We start from the raw sequence: 22,911 nt of genomic DNA, 5'->3' as shown, positions 1-22,911 counted from the left end.
TATAATTTACTGAGCTCTGAATTTATTACATCATTACTGTTTTAAAATGCAGTGTATTTGACTTTTAATTGTGGAAAGCTTATTTATATATTGTAATCCCAAAACAATTTTAAAAAATAAATAAATAAATGTTTTTGGCCACAGAGGAGAGGAGAGAAGAAAGAGGAAGAGAGCGATGTCCATTTTTATTCCAGATGAGATGTTATAAAGCATCAGAAGCTATGAACGAAGAGAACAGGCAGGGAGGGGGTGTGATCGTTGTGAGACGAGAGCTGAAATGTTGTGAATGACTGAAGAACATTCATGCAAACAAGATGGAATCCCCCACAAACCAAACGGGGGGGGAGAGAGAATTTTTAAATAGTTAACACGCTTGCAAAAAACATTTAAATTGCATTGCCCGCCCGCCCGCCCACCCCCTCCCTCCATCTCCCCCCCCATCCTTTCCCCTCTCCAACCCAAACAATTACATACGCCTTTATTTCATCCCATTTTAAAAACAGCTGGTAAACCACAGCTGGGTATAAAATGTGTTTTTATATGCATGGCTAAGAGAAGGGAAGAGAAGAGGGAGGGAGGGAGGGAGGGAGGGAGGGAGGGAGGGAGGGAGGGAGGGAGGGAGGGAGGGAGGGAGGGAGGGAGGGAGGGAGGGAGGGAGGGCTAAGGCCCAGTCAAATGGCAGCATTATCAGTCTGTCCACGCTCCGCAGAAGAGCGTAGCATAGTCCTAACTGTCAGGCCAGCCCTGCCACAAGCAGAGCTGCTGAATTCCTGTTCAATGACAGTGTGAATCCCAAATGGCACCCTATTCCCTATACTGTGCACTTACTGTTGACCAGAGCCCAGGGAATAGGGTGCAATTTGGGACACAAATAAAATAGCAGAGGACGGCTGACATTCCCAGGCACTGACAACACTGCTGGTGGCACTACTGTCTACCAAGCAGACAACTCACGAGCACAACAACCTACCCATGACCACCTTAACTATATCAGTAACGCACACAGTGAGTGACGAAGCATGTTTGTCAAAGACCTTGGCTGAAGAACTTAAGTACCAGTAACCTAGGGCTGTCCCCGACAAAAAAAAATAATAATATTGGTCAAACGAAAGTAGTCTGGTTTTTCAGCCAATTTTCTTCAGCGTGTATTTTTCCATATATAAAACATGTGTTTTAATAAAATCAACTATATATATATACATATACATACACACACATTATTACATACACACACACATATATACACATACACATATATATATATATATATATACACACATACATACATACATACATACATACATACATACATACATACATAGACAGAGTCTTGTCTGATGCTTTAAGCACAGTTTGATTAAATAAATTGAAACAAATGTCTGAAGAGGGAGCCAGAAGTTCTGGATAACCAGAAGAAGAAAACAAAAGCCATTTCATCTCTACTCCACCTGTCTGCAAAGAACTTGAAACATTGTATCAACTATCTACTGGGTCCGGCCTGAGGCTCATGCGAGCTAACTTAATCATATTCCCATGCCCTCAGTTTCCTGTGCCAGTGAGCTCCGGAATGACAGCTGTATTTGCACAAGGGAGTAGTAACCAGGTATTTATTATGTTTCCGGCTGGGATATTCAGAGAATACCATTTTCCCCCCCTTTCACACCGAGGATCGGTGGTTATCGAAAGGGAGAGAGGTGGAAATAATTTCTCAAATACATTAAGGACCTACAGCCATTCTCAACTGATGTTATATATATAAAAAAAAATGACTACTTGCTGTTTGAGGTGAAGAAAATATATATATATTTGATAAGCTCCACAGCTCATTGGTGGAGGGGTGTTAAGACAATCAGAAATACCCAACATGGTACATGAATACATTTGCACACAGGCGGGATAGCCTAGGTCTACTTCTAAGACTAAATCAGGTGCGCATCGTAACTCAACATTGACAGGAGTCCTCTAAAACAATAAATTAACAAAACTCGTAAACGGAATGATCTAAAACAAAAACACGTTTCTCATAGGTTGAGCTCCGCAAACAACGTGTCCAATCAGAGAACGGTAAAATTACTAAATATAAATGCAGGCATATTGATCATTTATTATTAATTGCGTCAACAGAATTTACCGTAACCAAACAAACATTGTAGATTAGAAAATGTGGAATAAAGGGTATTTAGCATAAATCATAACCACATGTAACACATATTTGCATTAAAAGTCTCAATTCAAAGTTAACTTGAACAATAGAAAACTGAGTTTACATAAAACTAAAATCAGAAATCCCCAAAATGCCATAGTTGCAGAGTGTGACGTAAAATGGAGGACGCGGCAGACCAGCCTTTTCCCTATCATGTGAACTCCAACAGACCAGCCTATTCCCTATCATGTAAACTCCAACAGACCAGCCTATTCCCTATCATGTGAACTCCAACAGAACAGCCTATTCCCTATCATGTAAACTCCAACAGACCAGCCTATTCCCTATCATGTAAACTCCAACAGACCAGCCTATTCCCTATCATGTAAACTCCAACAGACCAACCTATTCCCTATCATGTAAACTCCGACAGACAAGTCTATTCCCTATCATGTGAACTCCAACAGACCAGCCTATTCCCTATCATGTAAACTCCAACAAACCAGCCTATTCCCTATCATGTAAACTCCAACAGACCAGCCTATTCCCTATCATGTAAACTCCAACAGACCAGCCTATTCCCTATCATGTAAACTCCAACAGACCAGCCTATTCCCTATCATGTAAACTCCAACAAACCAGCCTTTTCCCTATCATGTAAACTCCAACAGACCAATTATATTCCCTATCATGTAAACTCCAACAAACCAGCCTATTCCCTATCATGTAAACTCCAACAGACCAGCCTATTCCCTATCATGTAAACTCCAACAGACCAGCCTATTCCCTATCATGTAAACTCCAACAGACCAGCCTATTCCCTATCATGTAAACTCCAACAAACCAGCCTTTTCCCTATCATGTAAACTCCAACAGACCAATTCTATTCCCTATCATGTACACTCCAACAAACCAGCCTATTCCCTATCATGTAAACTCCAACAGACCAGCCTATTCCCTATCATGTAAACTCCAACAGACCAGCCTATTCCCTATCATGTAAACTCCAACAGACCAGCCTATTCCCTATCATGTAAACTCCAACAGACCAGCCTATTCCCTATCATGTGAACTCCAACAGACCAGCCTATTCCCTATCATGTAAACTCCAACAGAAATAAAACATTTGAAGTCAACTTCAAACTAAACCAAATAGTTTGCACTCATGACTACTGGTTTGAATTTTCATCCAACTTACAAGATCTTGTTACAAATCAGCTGGCAAGGTTGCTAGCCAACTAGCCTGCTGACGTTATCCCTACCAGCCTGTGAACATTAGGTTAGCACTGTGTGAGTCAGCTAGCTGCTATCAACACCTAGCTTACAGTTACATTCAAAGTAATCCAACATTTTGGAAATACATAACGCCATCTAACCAGTTATGAAATTATGTTACCGGTATATGCTGTTATTTAAGCCTGCTAGATAGCCAGCCAATCACCATAGTCAACTTAGACTTCACTTTCAAAAGTATGTGGACACCCCTTCAAATTAGTGGAGTCAGCCTTGTGTGTAAAATAGAGCACACAGCCATGCAATCTCCATAGACAAACATTGGCCTCACTGAAGAGCTGAGTGAGTTTCAATGTGGCGCCATCATAGGATGCCACACCTTTCCAATAAATGTTTGCCCTGCTAGAGCAGCCACCCGGCTCAACTGTAAGTGCTGTTCTTGTGAAGTGGAAGCGTCTTGGAGCAACAACGGCTCAGCCACAAAGTGGTAGGCCACACAAGCTGACAGAACAGGGACCACCGAGCAACATTCACTAACGAGTTCCAAACCGCCTCTGGAAGCGACGTCGCACAAGAACTGTTCGTCGGGAAATTCATGAAATATCAGTTTCCTTGGCCGAGCAGCCGCACACACAAGCCTAAGATCTCCATGCACTATGCCAAGGGTCAGCTGGAGTGATGTAAAGCACGCCGGCATTGGTCTCTGGAGCAGTGGAAACACGTTCTCTGAAATTATAAATCACGCTTCACAATCTGAAAGTCCAGCTGTGTCAACAGCTTGGGGAAGTCTCTTTCCTGTTTCAGCATGACAATGCCTCTGTACACAAAGAGAGGTCCACACAGAAATGGTTTGTCGAGATCGGTGTGGAAGAACTTGACTTGCCTGCACAGAGTCCTGACCTAAACTCCATCGAACACCTTTGAGATGAATTGGAACGACAACTATGAGCCAGGCCTGATCGCCCAACATCAGTGCCCGACCTCACTAATGCTTGTGGCTGAATGGAAGAAAGTCCCCACAGCAATGTTCCAACATCTAGTGGGAAGCCGTCCCAGAAGAGTGGAGGCTGTTATAGCAGCAATGTTCCAACATCTAGTGGAAAGCCTTACCAGAAGAGTGGAGGCTGTTATAGCAGCAATGTTCCAACATCTAGTGGAAAGACTTCCCAGAAAAGTGGAGTCTGTGATAGCAGCTAAGGAGGGGGGAACCAACTCCATATTAATGCACTTCAACAAGTGATAGCACTATCAGTAAGGCTTAGAACAGGAGAGACACCCTAGCCATAGTTACGGCAGCAGAGAGACACCCTAGCCATAGTTACGGCAGCAGAGAGATAAACTAGCTGGAGCAAAAGCATGGTGAGCAGATGGACTTGAGGGGGGGGGGGGGGTAGTGTGAGTCCGGATCGGAAAAGAGAAGCACTGAAGAGCTGATGTTAGAGAACATTAGGATTTCATTTGATGGTGATTTGATGGCAGCTTTCTGACACTCGTTGTCGTGGCAGCCATAAAACTAAATATGAAACGGAATCTGAGTCAGTTAGGTCTCACTAGGCAGGTGGAGAATACAGGCATTTAAATACTTGTGAGATCATCGATGACATATTCCCTCCATCCACGCAAGAGTTCTGCTACGCTCTCATCATTTTCATGGCAACAGTCAGTCTGGGCGAACTAGAAACATCCCGGCTAGAGGAACAGAGGGCCAGAAACATCCCGGCTGGAGGAACAGAGGGTCAGAAACATCCCGGCTGGAGGAACAGAGGGCCAGAAACATCCCGGCTGGAGGAACAGAGACCAGGAAGTCAGTAGAAACATCCTGGATAGCAGAACAGAGCGGAGAATAGAAACAAGCTGTTCACCAACAGCCGTGACAATCCCTGTTTAGCCCTGCAGTGAGATCACTACTATACCTAGGATTAGCAACTCAATCCAGTTGATTCATCCTGAATGCTGTGCCATGCAAATCAAACTATGCCCCCACAAAGATGTGCAACTGTATGGAGGTGCAATCCCTGCATTACACACACCATGAACAAAAATTTGTGGACGCCGAGGTGATCGTCGAACATCTCATTTCAAACTCATGGGCGATAATGTACAGTTGGACCCCGCTTTGGTGCTTTAACAGCCTGGGAAGGCTTTCCACTAGATGTAGGGAGAACATTATGCACAATGCATTTAATGGCATATGAAAGTGTTGACAGTGCGCAATTTTTTTATTTAACCTTTAACTAGGCAAGTCAGTTAAGAACAAATTCTTGTTTTCAATGACGGCCTGGGAACAGTGGGCAGAACGACAAATTTTTATTTTTAAATCATCAAAGCCCCATACACTACCCACCACTGCGACCTATACGCACTCGTTGGCTGGCTCATTGGCTCCATATTCCTCGCCAAACCCACTGGCTCCAGGTCATCTACAAGTCTTGGCTAGGTAAAGCCCCGCCTTATCTCAGCTCACTGGTCACTAGCACGTGCTCCAGCAGGTATATTTCACTGATCATCCCCAAAGCCAACAGTTTATTTGGCCGCCTTTCCTTCCAGTTCTCTGCCGCCAATGACTGGAACGAATTGCAAAAATCTCTGAAGCTGTAGACTCACATCTCCCTCACTAACTTTAAGCACCAGCTGTCAGAGCAGCTTACCGATCACTGCACCTGTACACAGCCCATCTGTAAATAGCACATCTCCATATTATTACTTACCCTCTTGCACCCCATTATATCTACTTGCACATATCACTCCAGTATTAATGCTAAATTGTAATTACTGTCACCTCTATGGCCTATTTATTGACTACCTCCCTACATTTGCACACACACACACATTTTTATTTTCTATTGTATAATTGAATGTACGTTTGTTTATGTGTAACTTGTTTTGTGTCGCACTGCTTTGCTTTATCTTGGCCGTAAATGAGAATATAATTAATAATCATTAATTAATAATAACTTACATTTACATTCTGCAATGTAAATTGCCCTCGTGTAAATTGTGATATTCCAAACAACGAGCTATCGTGGTGAAATATAGCGATGCATAATGTCAGCAGCTGTCTCCCTCTAGCTAACTATGGCTGCATCTATAATTGTTTACACACTTCTTTTCTCTCTTTTTTTTTTTTAAACACTGTCACTATTTTAGGTTAAAACAATTAAAGTTGCCTTATCTTTCACTTTCAGGTGTTGAAAACCAGTACTCTCCGGCAGATGTAATTTTCATGGACAAATGCAACTACACAACATTTTCCCAAGCTATACTAGCCTCCCTTCCACAGCAACGATCTGAACGATGCCTGGGCAGCGGTCACAGATAAGGCCTCATAACGCCTGAGGGCATACAAGGAGGTTCCGAAAGGAGTGATGCCCGACAGTGTCCGTGTAACCCGTCTCTACCATGTCATCAATCTGGCGGGTGAGACCGTCTTCTTTATGAAGTCTGCCAGAAAGAGAAGGTGGGTGAGCTCTCTCATTATGAAGGCGTATGTGCAGGCCAAGGCTCCTCCTGAAGCAGTGTGCTCCGGATGGAATAAGCTTGTTTTGAGGCAGTGAAGTACCATTTTCGCAGGAAAGTCATCATCCCAGGCAGTCACAAACATCCTCAGCCAGCTGGAAACAGAACGTGCAGGCCCTCACTGTTTAGCTAAACTTCATCTCGGAAGTCTGCTCCACAATTTTATGACAGCTCTGTCAATCCTGGGAGGAAAGCACCGTCCCACAGCATGTGTCTGCACACAATGTCATGGAGGATCTGGCCTCTTACCTAGTGAATGGAACGGCAACAAAAAACAACCATGCTGGTATGGGAGCCAAGACAGATACATTATTGAGAAAGATGGTGAATTGGAGAGAGGTGCTTAACCATCTCCATGATACATTCCACTTGGCCTTCAAAGTTGTCAAAGCACTGGGACACACATCCAGCCAGAGATGTCGACAGACTGGCTCGGGTGTTCGATCCTAGGCAGGCTCCAGCCATGAAAAAGCAGATTGAAGCCCCACACACACACACCTGAAACCCATCAAGAGTGCTCAGTGAAGAATGGATTGCCTATCAGCTGTGTGTGTCCAGGGAGCCCTCACCAACTTTGGAGCTTGCTGATGACTGGAGGGGCCCCGAGTGGGAGAATCCCAAGAGTTGCAGAAGAAGTGTCAGTGCCCGACATCTACTTCCCAGTCAGCTCAGCCGACAGAGAGAGAGAGAGAGGGAGTTTTAGCAAATAGAAGAATCTACTCACAGACAAGCGAGAGGCACTCACCGAGCGCAACACAAAGATGGCTGATAATCATGTACTTCAAATGGAGATCATTACTACTTCGGAGCTCATTAGGTAGTTCTATAGGTTTTGCCCCATGTCTCTTTCGCCCCCATTTATAATTTAAAACACTTAATAAAGCACTTTATTTGACAAAAAAAACAATGAATGCAATATTTATTTATTTTTACATAAGTATAAACTAAGGTTTTATAATTTAAACACTTACTAAAGTACTATTTTACAAAACAATATTGCATTCATAGTTATATTAATGTATAAAAAAAATTTTTGTTCATTTATAATGAAACCCTATTCAAGCACTTGCCTTGATAAAAAAACAAAAATGATGCGATGTTGTTACGCATCATTACAAATGTACTGTTATATCTCAGTAAATAGTTGGCGTTTTATTCAATTCCATTAGACACTTTCTGATAAAAAATTAGCATAAATCGTACCACAGAATAAAGAAATAATTTAACATAACAATTTAATTTGGGAGGATAATTTTTTTTTGGGTGGGGGGTGGATTTCATAGGGCCCTACACAAGCAGGACACAGTCCCTACACTTTGGAGAGAGAAAAGTAGAAAATAAAACAGCGTTGTGTGATGTCAGTGTGTTTTTAGTTGCTGCCATAGCCTAGTTCCTGATAAAAAATAACTACTTGCAGGGCATAAATGTACATTTTGGTCCACCAGCCACTGTGGCAGGTAAATAATATCTATATATTAATTTTTTTTTAAACAGATGTGCATGCTTAGTAGTAATACATCCATTGTTTTAGAAACATTACTAAGTAGTAATGTGGTATATTATTTTTTAAATTTGTAACCCTTCTCTTAAACCAAAATATTGATGAAAAAAAAAAGCTACTGCAGAACCCTGACCAGCAGTCAACGTAGCTGGTGGAATAAACATCTTAACCGCCAAAAAACCTGCCCACGTTTTGCTGCCTCCTGCACAGCTTAGCCAATGTTTGCAACAATAACGAGAGAAATTTTTTTTTTTACATTCAATTGCTAATTGGACTGCTTGTCTGTGTCGTGCTGCGTTCCACCACTGGGCAGCCAAGTGAGACAGGCAGCCAAGTGAGACAGGCAGCCAAGTGAGACAGGCAGCCAAGTGAGACAGGCAGCCAAGTGAGACAGGCAGCCTAGTGAGACAGGCAGCCTAGTGAGACAGGCAGCCAAGTGAGACAGGCAGCCAAGTGAGACAGGCAGCCTAGTGAGACAGGCAGCCAAGTGAGACAGGCAGCCTAGTGAGACAGGCAGCCAAGTGAGACAGGCAGCCTAGTGAGACAGGCAGCCAAGTGAGACAGGCAGCCTAGTGAGACAGGCAGCCAAGTGAGACAGGCAGCCTAGTGAGACAGGCAGCCAAGTGAGACAGGCAGCCAAGTGAGACAGGCAGCCAAGTGAGACAGGCAGTCAAGTGAGACAGGCAGCCAAGTGAGACAGGCAGCCAAGTGTGTATTCGGGACGGTGGAAAGAGTGACAACGGACGAGTTCGTTATGCATCTGCCCGATACCATTGTTATACCATATATGCTGATATCGTGGCGAGAGTAAATAGCCGCACGCAACTCAGCAGCTAAGTGCATAAAAATCACTAGACTGCCTGTTTGTGTTGTGCTTATGTTGACAATAGTGACAACACAGTACTGTATTTTCGTGTAAAACATGTAGCCATCTCCTCTCCTGAAAAACATGAAATCAGGCCTGTGCTTACGGACACATGGAATGCAATAGTTAGAACAGTTGTGTACAACGAGGTTTGTGGGCTACACCATTGATCAAGGACGGCGGGCAGCCGAGGGGGCAACCCGGCACGGCGGACAGCCGAGGGGGCACGGCGGCACAGTCGAGGGGGCTACCCGGCACGGCGGCACAGCCGAGGGGGCAACCCGGCACGGCCAAGGGGGCAACCCGGCACAACCAAGGGGGCACCCGGCACGGCAGGACAGCCAAGAGGGCACCCGGCACGGCAGGACAGCCAAGGGGGCACCCGGCACAGCCAAGAGGGGCACCCAAGCACAGCAGATAGTGGGTGAAATCACCTTCTCCTGCCTACACCACATCGTCTCATTCAATAGGCATCAATATCAACAGGCTTTTAAAACATTCATGGCAAAACAAGCCATTGAGAAATGAGGAGCTGAGCATCTTGACGGGGTTAAACCTCTCCATTAACCCGAGTCCTCTCCTCCCTCCACCAGAAGGGACACAGAGGAAAATCACACTGCAGCTACTAGGAGTAATGAGATTTAACAACATGAGTTAAAAGATTGGGGTGATGACGCTTAAGGCTACATGCCTCTACGCAGCCCTTTATACTGAGCGAACAGGGATTTTTCAGCCACTGAAATCCTTGGAAAGGTCTTTAAAAAGTGCAACAAACAGTTTTAAGCTGCATGAAAAAAAAAAAAGTGTAGAATTGAAAGAAATTAGCTTTAAAACTGAAGAAAAAAACATATCATCTCGGCTCCAAATAAGTAGAACTGCAAGCCTGCCACAAGCCCTTCTTTATTTTTTTAATTCAGAAAAGGCCTGACACTCCCTCTCCTCCATAGAGGGTAAGATAATGAAAGACTGCAAGGCAGAACACAATGACAGGAAGGATAGCAGTGGTTCAATCCACGGACGCAGTTGGAATAAATTCAGAGGAGGATTCATAGGGCACCAACTGAATAAATATGTTCCCTTGAAGTCAAGCGGCAGAACTACAAGGTCAAATTACCCATTAGGCAAATCATGTGATGTATTTCAGAGATTCCTCAAAAACAACATGTTTTCAATTAATAGGTTTGATAAGGGGGGGGGGGGGGGGGGGGGACATTGTGGGGGGGCCTAATAACAGACAGAATTTTTTTTTAAAGAAACTTGGCACAAAAACATCCACCGGTTTGTGGTTGACCCTACGCCAGTGGTTCCAAACCCTCGTCTCCCAAACAGTACACGTCTCCTTTTCCATGGACAAGAACACCCGATTAAACTAATCATCAAGCCCTCAATGAGTTGAACGAGATGTTTGTGTCAAGGGCTTCAACAAAAAAACTGTACTGTTGAGGGGTACTGGAGGACCAGGGTTGGGGGAAAACACTGGCCTATGCTTCTCGTGAAGCATAGGCAGCGTAGCCTAGTGTTTAGAGCGTTGGACTAGTAACCGGGAAGGTTGCAAGATCGAATCCCCGAGCTGACAAGGTAAAAAATCTGTCGTTCAGCCCCTAAACAAGGCAGTTAACCCACTAGGCCAGTTAACCCACTAGGCCAGTTAACCCACTATTCCTAGACCACCATTGAAAATAAGATTGTGTTCTTAATTGCCTAGTTAAATAAACACATATACACACACACACACACACACACACACACACATAAGTCTATATAAAAACTGCAGCCGACTTGTACCCATCCATGTGGATGACATACCTATTCATCCATAAAAAAGAGAACAGGGTTTCCAAGGCTTACCTTGCTTGCGTACATCCTCCACGGCAGCAGTGAGCTCGTCCTTGAGGAACTGGCTCTCCTTGGCGATCTTCTCTCCTTTATCCAGGAAGTTCAAGGTAGCGGTCTCCACCGAGGCGGCCAATACATGGGCCTTCTTAGAGCGACCCTTCTTCTTATTGGACGGCCCCTTGTTGCTGGAGTTCACCAGGGTCGTGACCTTTAGGAGCAGGACGAGAGGTCAAATGTCTCGAGGGCGAGATGCACAACACCGCTTCTGAAAGTCACTGACACTACAGCTAAAGATATATATTTTTTTAATAAGTGTCTAGTCATAGCTAGCCAACTGATTCCAGACTACAAACAAACAAAGTAGCTAGTGCTTTTCAAGCCTTTAGGGCTAGATACCAATGAACCAATCAAAACCCATCATGAATGCATGACAACCAGTTTTAAAAATACAGGCTACCCAATAGGCTTACAGCATTTCTAACTGTCATCAAATATCAAAAATGCATTTGCTCAGTCAAAATGCATGTATCCTATGAAAACACATGAATATATCGCTCTATCAAAATGCATGCTTTGTTCAAACGTTTGTGTCTGGGGATGCTAGCTGGCGAGGGCCCTAAAAGGGAGCCTATTGTCAGAGGGGTTGTCACAATACCAACAATGTGACGCCAGGCCAAGAATCCCCACGCCGAGTCGTCTGGTGACACCATAGGGTTTTGTTCACAGCTGTCACGCGCGATATTCAATGAAGCACTCATTCTTATGACATACCTGCCACCGCGATCTGAATTCTGATATTCTATTTGTAGGACACGTGCGGTAGGGGTGCGTTCTGTGCTCATGTTATCAATTGAGAGAGAGAGAGAGAGAGTGAAGATAGTGATCACACAAGGAGATCGGTTCGCACCTCTTTAATAGCTCAATGGGTGATACACTCTTCGTCTGCACTCTTTGTCAGACACCCCACATATACATTTTTTTTTTTTAAACAGATCAACCTGATTCATGTGGATTACCCATTTTCAGATCATAACGGTGAATATGGCCAAAGTTTGCATCCCTGACATACTGGATTAAAATGTACGTATTTCCAACCTGTGTGACCAAGGGCTCCAGCAGCCTCTCCACAGCCAGGGTACGGATCTCCAGGCTCTTCGGATCCCATTTGAAGTTGATGTTGGCCGTGTTTATGGTTGTCATGTTTACCTCGTATCTGAGAAGGAGAAGAGAGGAGGGACGGTTACTGAGGAGAGGGAGGGGATGATAAGATTACGACAAAAAGGGATGTCTGGGTCATTCATCAAATGAGGGGGTTAAGCCACCAGCCATGGCAACACAGCACACTCACCCCTGGAGGTACAACACATTTCAACTGACCTCTGATCTGTGTGCAGCATAGAACATTATTGGGCCATCTAGCCTAGATAAGAGCTAACCCCACACATCATAAAAACGATAAGGCCTTATTGCATTGAATCAACAACAAAAAAAGCTGTGAAACCCATTGAAAGTGTTTATTTAACCAATTCATGCTAAGCGAAGAGCCACGACACCATGGGAGCTGCCCAAATGGCACCCCATTCCCTATGCAGTGCACTATTTTTGACCAAGACCACACAGGAAGCTGGGGGGGAAGGAAAAGTAGTGCACTATATAGGGAAATGGGTGCTATTTGAGCAGCAACCATGGTGTCGTGACATTTGGGACAGACACCGTTTTAAAAATGGATGCTCCTTCTTCAGAGACAGGTCTCCCTCCACCACCGTTCGACAGCCATAAGTGGAGCAGAGTAACATTTTGGCCCTTTTAAATATGGATGCTCCCTCTTCAGAGGAGGCAGGTCTCTCTCCACCACCGTTAAGACAGCCATAAGTGGAACAGAGTACAGCGACTGGCCTTGTATCGATTAGCCTTCACGCACTGAGTGGCAGGGATAATCAGGATGCCCCGAGGGCTAAGCAGGGCTGGACCCAGTACCCTGTCTGCCGGGCCGACAACGAGGGGGCCGTCTCTCAACACACCGGGGGGGCCGTCTCTCAACACACCGAGGGGGCCGTCTCTCAACACACCGAGGGGGCCGTCTCTCAACACACCGAGGGGGCCGTCTCTCAACACACCGAGGGGGCCGTCTCTCAACACACCGAGGGGGCCGTCTCTCAACACACCGAGGGGGCCGTCTCTCAACACACCGAGGGGGCCGTCTCTCAACACACCGAGGGGGCCGTCTCTCAACACACCGAGGGGGCCGTCTCTCAAATGTAACCCTATTTCCCCACACAGTGTACTACTTTTCACCAGTGCCCCATATGTTCAATCAAAAATGACAATGGGGTAAAATAACATGTTAATTAAGCAATAAGGCCGAGGGGGTGTGGTATATAGCCAATATATCACAGCTAAGGGCTGTTCTTATGCGACGCAACACGGACTGCCTGGATACAGACCTTAGCTGTGGTATATTGGCCACAAACCCAAGGTGCCTTATTGCTATTATACTGAACAAAAATATCAACGCAACATGTGAAGTGTTGGTCCCATGTTTCATGAGCTGAAATAAAAGATCCAAGAAACTTTTTTTTCAAGAAGCTTATTTCTTTCAAATGTGCACAAATGTGTTTACATCCCTGTCAGTGAGCATTTCTCCTTTGCCAAGATAATCCATCCACCTAACCAGATGTGGCATATCAAGAAGCTGATTTAAACATTAAAAAAAAGACTCATTACACAGGTGCACCTTATGCTGGGGACAATAAAAGGCCACTAATAAAAAAGTGCAGCTTTTTGTCACAGATGTCTCAAGTTGAGGGAGCGCGCAATTGTCGTAATGACTGCAGTATGTCCACCAGAGCTGTTGCCAGAGAATTTAATGTTCATTTCTCAACCATAAGCCACCTCCGTTGTTTTAGAAAATTTTGCAGTACGTCCAACCGGCCTCACAACCGTAGACCACGTGTAACCACACCAGCCCAGGATCTCCACACCCAGCTTCTTCACCAGCGAGATTTCCGGGGGGGGGATTCTACATTTTCTTTATGAGTAGTGCGTGACCCTAAGGAGGCAACACATACAATCTAAGTGATTCCAATGTCTCTCCCTAATCTGATTGGTTTATACTGTTCAATTCAACTTCAACCCCCCCCCCCCCCCCCTCAATTTCTGCATTTAAGATCATTTCCACGTAGGGCTGCATGATATGGTCAAGTAATCTGGGCCTTGTTTTTAACCAAATGTTGCAATTAAGACTTGCGATTTAGAGCAAAACACTTGGAATCATGGGAACAGAATGTCTATTCTAATTATATAGTTACAATATAATAGTGGGCACCTTGAATACAGTGTTGCTTAACATGACAACAAATGAAAATGCCAGGGAGAATTTATTGTGAACGGATGGGAACTAATGTGTTGATAGGTGTTTCCTAGGGGACCCTATAATCTTTGGATACATTGAATGTTTTCTCTTAGCTACGTCATGTAGCTAACATTCTTGCTTTGCGTTTACCTCTAATTTAGGTGACACTATTGCACAAACATACTGATTTGGGTCTATACAATATACAATCACTGGTATTATCAGGCTGTATAGCTAATTACGCTTGCTCTTACTCAGTGCATTTGTTAGCCAGCTAGCGATTAGCATTAGCGGCTAACAAGATTTAGGAACAACTTGCTAAGAAAATACAAACTGTTAGAATATGTAAGAAACACAAGCTAATAGTGTAATTATAGAACGCTAGTAGATTTATATTAAGAAGCAACGTGAAAACAGCATCGTTGTCATCAACATTGTTGCATGTGCTGCATTGAACACGCAGACTAAACACAAAGTGTCTCCTGGTTGAGGAACATCAACTGCGCTCCTTGAGTGACAGGGGGCGTGGCTAGGTCTGTGTCTAAAGCGGCATAGAGAGATGACTGAAGTAGCAAACTATAAAAATGGACCTTACACACTGCGTATCACATTTATCAAACATTCAAATACCGGTATAGAAGTTCAAGTAAAAAAAAGTCTGTGCATCAATACCGGTATAGTCGCAAAAAAAACGGCATACCGCACAGCCCTACTCCCCAGTGGGTGGGCCTAACCCTCCCAGGCACACTGATGGCAGCGCCCCTGCCCAGTCAACTGAAATTCATAGATGAGGGCCTAAAATCATTTATGTAAATTTACTGATTTCCTTAAAAAGGTAACAGTAACTCAGCAAAATCTTTGAAATTGTTGCATGTTATGTTTATATTGTTTATATTTTAGTTCTGTATAACTAGAGCAGTTAAATAATGTTAAAATAAAAAAATACCACGGGTATGACACTTATTTTAACTAGGTAAGTCAGTTAAGAACAAATTGTTATTTACAATGACGGCCTCCTAGAGAACAGTGGGTTAACTGCCTCGTTCAGGTTCAGGCTCCTAAAATGTTCCATTTGTATCTTTTAAATGGAATAATAGTTAACGCTCAATCACTTGCCTGCTGCCGTCCCCCAATATCCTCGACTAGATATTTTAAATTAAAAAGTTAACGCTTACTGTTTAGTTAACTAACGAGTCTTCACTTAACTAGCTTACGAAACTAATACTATGCCCCTGGCTCGCTTAAATGTGTAGGTATTTTGGGGCCTTTACACCGGAGCCGGTTTTAACGAAGGAAACATTTGTGATTAGCGGCTAATTGAGTTAGCTTCACGTTACTAACTAACAAAACGAAACACTTCGACAACAACAAAAAAACTGTTTTGACTGTTGAAGTTACCAACAAGCAAAAATGTAAAGTTGACCATTAAATGAACAAGTTTATAACCTAACGTTACAAAACACATAGATACATATATATATATATATATATAAAATACATACAATAATAAGTAACTAACCAGGTGTCACCAACGTTAGCGAGCACAATAAACAGCGAGAATGACTGAAGAGGTTTCGTATTACGTTGAAACAATTAAACAAATAAATTAACAAAGTTAAAGTAACGGATTAAAACGAGTAAAAACAACCAGCTACTTTTGCAACTACACATATATATATATATATATATATATATATATATATATATATATATATTTTTAAATCACAGTAAAACAAAAAACTAAAATCACAGTGAAAACTTACCGAAAGGCAACAATACACTTGGAAAACTTGTTCAAAAACAACAACAAACACAAAAAAAACACCTCAAAATGGTGGATTGAATCGGGAATTCGTCCCCTGATTCCAAGTTTTCCTCTTTCCCAACCGACGTTTACTCCCCTCGACTTGTTAAAAAGGGGAAATGAAGCTTCGATACTTTGTGTTCTTTGGGTTTTTTAAAAACTATTGAAAGCCACAATATACGATAGATGTTGGAATACAAAAGGATTCCTCAACTTTGATAAACGTTTCGGTCAGTAACTATTCCCTGAAGGGTGGGGAAGCGAGAGAGAGAGAGAGGGGGTCAGTGTGCTATTTCCTGAAGTCACGGAAAAGGGCAGAACCGGGAGACTATGACCTGACAAAAGCCTTATCAGGTGTTTATAAGGCGTGGTGCTGAAATGTCAACGCTTTACCTTATAAGGATCTAATGAGGAATTTTTCTAACGAAACCCAATGGAAGGAATTTCCAATTTATTCGCGCTAAATCAGTTTAGCTGGAGGAAGCTCCAATCTCCTCAGGGAAGGTGTGCCACAAGTATTTTATTTGTTTTTTATAGCCTATATTTATAGCCTATATTTAGTCTAACCAGTAGCCCATGAAAAAATGTAATACAACATGAAACAACAGGTTCAATGAAACAGGCCAGGGAGGGGTTCTTAAACTTTGTCAGCTCGACACCCAAATGAGAAATTGACCGTCCTCCCGTGTCCCAAATCATCCAACGACCCAAACTCAAATCTAGTTTCGGTATTGCCTTTTAGATAATGAATGGACAGGGAGGACCTGATCCTAGATCAGTACTGCTCTACTAATGTGACACTTTATGAATATTGGCCATGACCTTAAAAGTCCTTTGCAGACTGTACGATTGTTACACGTCGTGGGTAAATTCTTAGGCTTGTACAATGTGACAGGGTCGAGGTCTGCTATTAAAGGACGGCTACGTGCTATCGTGTGATGCGTTCAGATCAACTGGGAACTCGCAAAATACTAGACCAAAATCATGACGTCAGTGTTCTTCAGGTCGGAACTCTAAAAAGAGGACCGAGGCCCCGCGTTGGAATTGCGAGTTGGATGAGTGTTCAAATCGATTTTTCCCAGACTTGAGCTCTTTTTCCCCGCCACAGTTCCTTGTTGTTCAGAACACACTCTAGTCGGAAGTCGGAGATTTCCGAGTTCCAAGCTCCTAGTGGTTTTGAACGCGTCAGTAGGCTCCAACCTAATTCTAGCAGTGTCAGAATTAATTCAATTTCAATTCAAGAAGCTTTATTGGCATGGGAAACCTGTGTTAACATTGCCAAAGCAAGTGAGGTAGATAATATACAAAATACAGAATTATTTAGCCTTTATCGTGGTCTGGCTTGTTTTACCAGCCGATCCCGGTGACTGACAAATATGAACAGGACTGAACTCGCGATCAAAACACAATGTCAACAGCAGAATTAGATCTGAGAAATAGTTATCTTAATCCAAAAATACATAATATCACAAAGGCATGAGGTAATTAGAGTGCAATTTACCTCTGATCGCACCTGGCTAAAAACACACGAACAAACACATCCCCAACACGTGAGCTTCACTTCCAAGAGCTGTGGTGGAGATACAGGGGTTGACTGACAACTTTTGAGAGTCACCTAAGAGTTTAAAAGAAAAACGTCCTACCACAGCCACCATGTTATTTTAGAGAAACCCGTATTTGTATTTGAAAACTAAAGAAAAGTCTGCGACGCGTGCGCTGTTGAGTTTTGTCCCGTATTTGACTACCCAGCTTCAGATTAAAAATTACTTAAGTGTTTTTGGTCTTACAAATGATAAACCTACTATGCTACAGTAGGCATACATGCTATTATATTCGTATATCCTATGTAAAATACAAATTAATTATTATGTTGATCTTGATAGGCCTTGATTAAGCTTTAACTTTACTAAACGAGCAATCATCATAAGAGTGATAATATTATATTTGTAATAATAACACGTGATAAGAAGGACTATTAGATGTAGGCAACATCTTGATGAGTTTTTTAGTTTTTTAGCGTTTTGAGGACCTTTCCAATCGTAGAGCTGAACTGACAACAGTGGTCCCGTTAAACTCAGGTGTTTGAGCATGGCTACAGCAGGGTTGTGGGTACGAATTTCATGGGGTACCAGTACGAAAAAAATAAAAAATATGAAAATGTATTGCACTCTACTGTAAGTCTCTCTGGATAAGAGAGTCTGCTAAATGACTCACTACTGTAGTGGCTCTGGATAAGAGAGCCACCCACCATGAGCTAAAAGACACCCACCATGAGCGCCCACTAAAAGACACCCACCATGAGCGCCCACTAAAAGACACCCACCATGAGCTCCCACTAAAAGACACCCACCATGAGCGTCCACTAAAAGACACCCACCATGAGCTCCCACTAAAAGACACCCACCATGAGCTCCCACTAAATTTACCCAAGAAGAGGCAAACAAAAGAAAAACCCCACCAAACTTAGACAGGAAGCAAACCAAAACGATGGCACAAAACAAAATCAGATAAACGACTGTTAGTGTAGAAATCCAAACAGGGAGCGCTAACTAAAGATGCTAACCCTCCACATCTGTCAAGACAACTGACCCAGCTAGCACAGTGGATCTGGGCCGATTCCCGCTGAGAGCCGGGGCACTCGGCTGAGAGTCAGACTCGGCCGATGTCATGTGGCCCGAGTCTGGGGCTGAGTCTACTTCGGCAGTATTACTTATGGCTAGGATGCAGGGATTGAGATTGGGACGATTCCGGTGTGAGTTATCTGGCCCAAATGTATCACTTGGGGCTCGGGCCGATTGGGGCTACTCTCTGGCAGATGATTACACGGGCTGCTTTATATAATTAACATATAATTGTTTATTTTTCCATATTTTCTCATTGTTTCTGTGATCAAAAAAATACATTTAACATTTAAATTAAATTCTTTAAAAGTCCTGTGTAGTATTTTAGTATTTTGATACTTTGTGCAAGTGGAACAGCTGATCGGATTACCAATCTTGAAGAACCTATTTGAGATATCCAAACTGGTGAAGAGAATTCTGGGTAAATTGAAGGCTGTGAGGATCACTAGAGGCGGGCTGGTCTTGATTTTTTTTTTTTTTTTTTGTGCTTCTGAGGATCAGAAGAAACGTGTTGTTGCGTCTCACCCGATTCGATAAGTTTGATGTGTCGTGTGTGTCACTTCGGAAACGGGGCACCCCTCAAGGGGGTAATATCTGGCGTCTCGTGGGAAGTCGATTGTTGAAAAGATTAGAAATATTCCTGGAGTGATTGAAGCACGTCGGATGAATCGTGGAGAGAATGGTGAAAAAGTGGAGTCTATCTGTTCTTTTAAAAACAATTTTGATATGGAGTCTCTCCCTACTCAAGAGCAGTTAGAGTTTATATTCATATTAACTACAGAGTCAGAGCATTTATCCAAAGACCAATGCAGTTTGATCACTGTAAAGCTTTTGCACATGTTTCAAGTGTTTACAGAGGGGAGAAGACGTCCAGGTTTAGTGGAAAAATATAATATCATGTGTTATAAAAGTGATGAAAATGTGACATGTTGCAATTTTAGCGGGAACCATGAAGCCACACTTTTCCCCAAGGGTGAAAAAGAATGAGGTGGCCAAAGTCACGGCCGTTCAGAGCATTTCATATGCAGCAGGTGTGAAAAGGGTTTGAGGGGTTTGAACGGTGCTCCTGAAGAGTGCATGGTGGTGGATAAGGCCTTCACCAGAGGCTGCAGGGGTTGCCTTTCAACAGCTGGATCCTGACATTTTAAAGGTTAAGAAGGTGGGATTTGTGGGCTTTATAGCTGTGGTAATTAAGGGCACTGCCAAGGTGGAGAGAAGGTGGACTTTGTTGTCTTTAAAGCTGTGGTAATTAATGGAACTGCCAAGGTGGAGAGAAGGTGGACTTTGTGGTCTTTATAGCTGTGGAAATTAAGGGCACTGCCAAGAGGGAGAGAAGGTGGACGTTGTTGTCTTTAAAGCTGTGGTAATTAATGGAACTGCCAAGGTGGAGAGAAGGTGGACTTTGTGGTCTTTATAGCTGTGGAAATTAAGGGCACTGCCAAGGTGGAGAGAAGGTGGACTTTGTTGTCTTTATAGCTGTGGTAATTAATGGCACTGCCAAGGTGGAGAGAAGGTCCAGAAAGATAGATATCATAGTGGATGCGGCAGAGGGGTTCCTGGGACTGAAAGATTTCTCGGCAGAGGAGTCACTATAGAGCTGTACCACCCCATCAGGCAATAGATCCGTACCACCCCGTCAGGCCATAGAGCCGTACCACCCCATCAGGCAATAGATCCGTACCACCCTGTCAGGCCATAGAGCTGTACCACCCCATCAGGCCATAGATCCGTACCACCCTGTCAGGCCATAGAGCCGTACCACCCCATCAGGCCATAGATCCGTATCACCCTGTCAGGCCATAGAGCCGTACCACCCCGTCAGGCCATAGATCCGTACCACCCTGTCAGGCCCTAGAGCCGTACCACCCTGTCAGGCTATAGAGCCGTATAACCCTGTCAGACCATAGAGCCGTACCACCCTGTCAGGCCATAGAGCCGTACCACCCTGTCAGGCTATAGAGCTGTACCATCCCATCAGGCCATAGATCCGTACCACCCTGTCAGGCCATAGAGCCGTACCACCCCGTCAGGCCATAGAGCCGTACCACCCTGTCAGGCCCTAGAGCCGTACCACCCTGTCAGGCTATAGAGCCGTATAACCCTGTCAGACCATAGAGCCGTACCACCCTGTCAGGCCATAGAGCCGTACCACCCTGTCAGGCCCTAGAGTCGTACCACCCTGTCAGGCCATAGAGCCGTACCACCCTGTCAGGCTATAGAGCCGTATAACCCTGTCAGACCATAGAGCCGTACCACCCCGTCAGGCCCTAGAGCCGTACCACCCTGTCAGGCCATAGAGCCGTACCACCCTGTCAGGCTATAGAGCCGTACCACCCTGTCAGGCCATAGAGCCGTACCACCCTGTCAGGCCCTAGAGCCATACCACCCTGTCAGGCCATAGAGCCGTACCACCCTGTCAGGCTATAGAACCGTACCACCCTGTCAGGACATAGAGCCGTACCACCCTGTCAGGCTATAGAGCCGTACCACCCTGTCAGGCTATAGAGCCGTACCACCCTGTCAGGCTATAGAGCCGTACCACCCTGTCAGGCTCTAGAGCCGTATCACCCTGTCAGGCCATAGAGCCGTACCACCCTGTCAGGCTATAGAGCCGTACCACCCTGTCAGGCTCTAGAGCCGTATCACCCTGTCAGGCTATAGAGCCGTACCACCCTGTCAGGCAATAGAGCCGTACCACCCTGTCAGGCCCTAATTTATTTTGAATTTATCAGAAGTCCTTTTCCACAAATAATTTTACCATGCAGCACGGTATATCCTCAATTTGAAAAAAAAATGTTAGAAATAACATTCAGTTACTAATTTAGCTGCTCTCACAACACCATGCATTGCTTTCTGCTGCAGGTGACCAGAACATCATGGTGGCAAATGGCACACTATTTCCTATGGTGGTATACTATGGACTCTGGTCACAAGTAGTGCACTATATAAGGAATATGGTGCCATTTGGGACATATGCTCTGTGTGTGTTATTGAATAAATCTGCCTGTGTCTACTGGAGACGTCTCGGCCCTATTCAGATGCAAGGAGGACGGGACCTGCCTGGAGACGTCTCAGCCCTATTCAGAGGCAAGGAGGACGGGAAAAGGGAAATAAATAATGAAATATGACAAAACATTGAAGGCCAAGAGAGGTCGTAATACCAATTACACATAGAGAGGAAACGTCTGTAAGAGAGCAGGGGGGGGGATCATGGGAAATCAGCATTGATGGTCCAGAGAGTATATTAAGTAACAACAATGACTTCTGGAGGCGAAAAGGGGCAACACACACACACACACACACACACACACACACACACACACACACACACACACACACACACACACACACACACACACACACACACACACACACACACACACACACACACACACACACACACACACACACACACACACACCAGCTCTATTAGTTGTCTGGAGTATGTGCTAATTAAATTAATTAAAGAGCAGAACTCTGAACCGGCTACATAAATAATTAGCACCCCCCCCCCAAAAAAAAAAATTGTGCTCTTTACAAAACAACACACTTGACTCCGGACTTAATTTGGGCCATGTACGGTGTACGGTTTACGGTGTACAGTGTACGGTTAGAATGTGTTAGAAGAGGGGGGTTTGTTGAATCAATTCTATGCGTGAGTAATCTGCTGGAAAAACGAATACTTGTCTTTGGAGGAAGCCCTCTGTTTCTTGTTTCAGTATATAGACGACCGTACTAAAGGCCCACACTGCCACGCATTTACATATTATCACACAATATAATAGGTAGACTTGTTTTTGTTTTGATTCTGCCCTGAATTGTAAAAGGAGGGTGAAGGCATATTATTAAACAGGGTCAATTAGAAGCCACCTAAAGACCAATTGTGATTCCTGCGTTTTCACAGACCCTGTAACCAAAATACAGGTGTTCGGTAAATACGGTACGAGTCAAGGGATTTTTCATTATTTTTTACTATTTTCAAAATGGTATAATAATAGTGAAGACGACAAAACTATGAACTAATAAGTGTTAAACAAATC

The 22,911-nt window shown here is 43.9% G+C and overlaps 1 protein-coding gene across 7 annotated transcripts in view; it reads right to left on the bottom strand.

Annotated features, from left to right (window-relative positions):
- The window catches only part of LOC110504468 (catenin (cadherin-associated protein), alpha 1), a 224,062-nt gene extending 206,007 nt beyond the window's left edge, over positions 1-18,055 (bottom strand). For 2 of the 7 annotated variants that reach the window (XM_090220082.1, XM_090220085.1), the window contains exons 1-3: positions 17,752-18,055; positions 12,190-12,307; positions 11,107-11,302 (exon numbers count right to left, since the gene is read on the bottom strand). In XM_090220082.1, coding sequence (XP_090076208.1) covers positions 11,107-11,302; positions 12,190-12,294 — 301 coding nt within the window. In that variant the 5' untranslated portion in view covers positions 12,295-12,307; positions 17,752-18,055. Of the gene's footprint in view, positions 1-11,106; positions 11,303-12,189; positions 12,308-16,209; positions 16,966-17,751 lie in introns of those variants that run through there. The other 5 variants (XM_090220081.1, XM_090220083.1, XM_090220078.1 and 2 more) reach the window with 3 other exon arrangements.
- Positions 18,056-22,911: the final 4,856 nt, after the last annotated feature.

This window comes from Oncorhynchus mykiss, chromosome 25, assembly GCF_057628025.1.
Source record: "Oncorhynchus mykiss isolate SJ-2025 chromosome 25, ASM5762802v1, whole genome shotgun sequence".
Classification (NCBI taxonomy): domain Eukaryota; kingdom Metazoa; phylum Chordata; class Actinopteri; order Salmoniformes; family Salmonidae; genus Oncorhynchus; species Oncorhynchus mykiss.
This window is presented reverse-complemented; position numbering and strand designations above follow the sequence as displayed.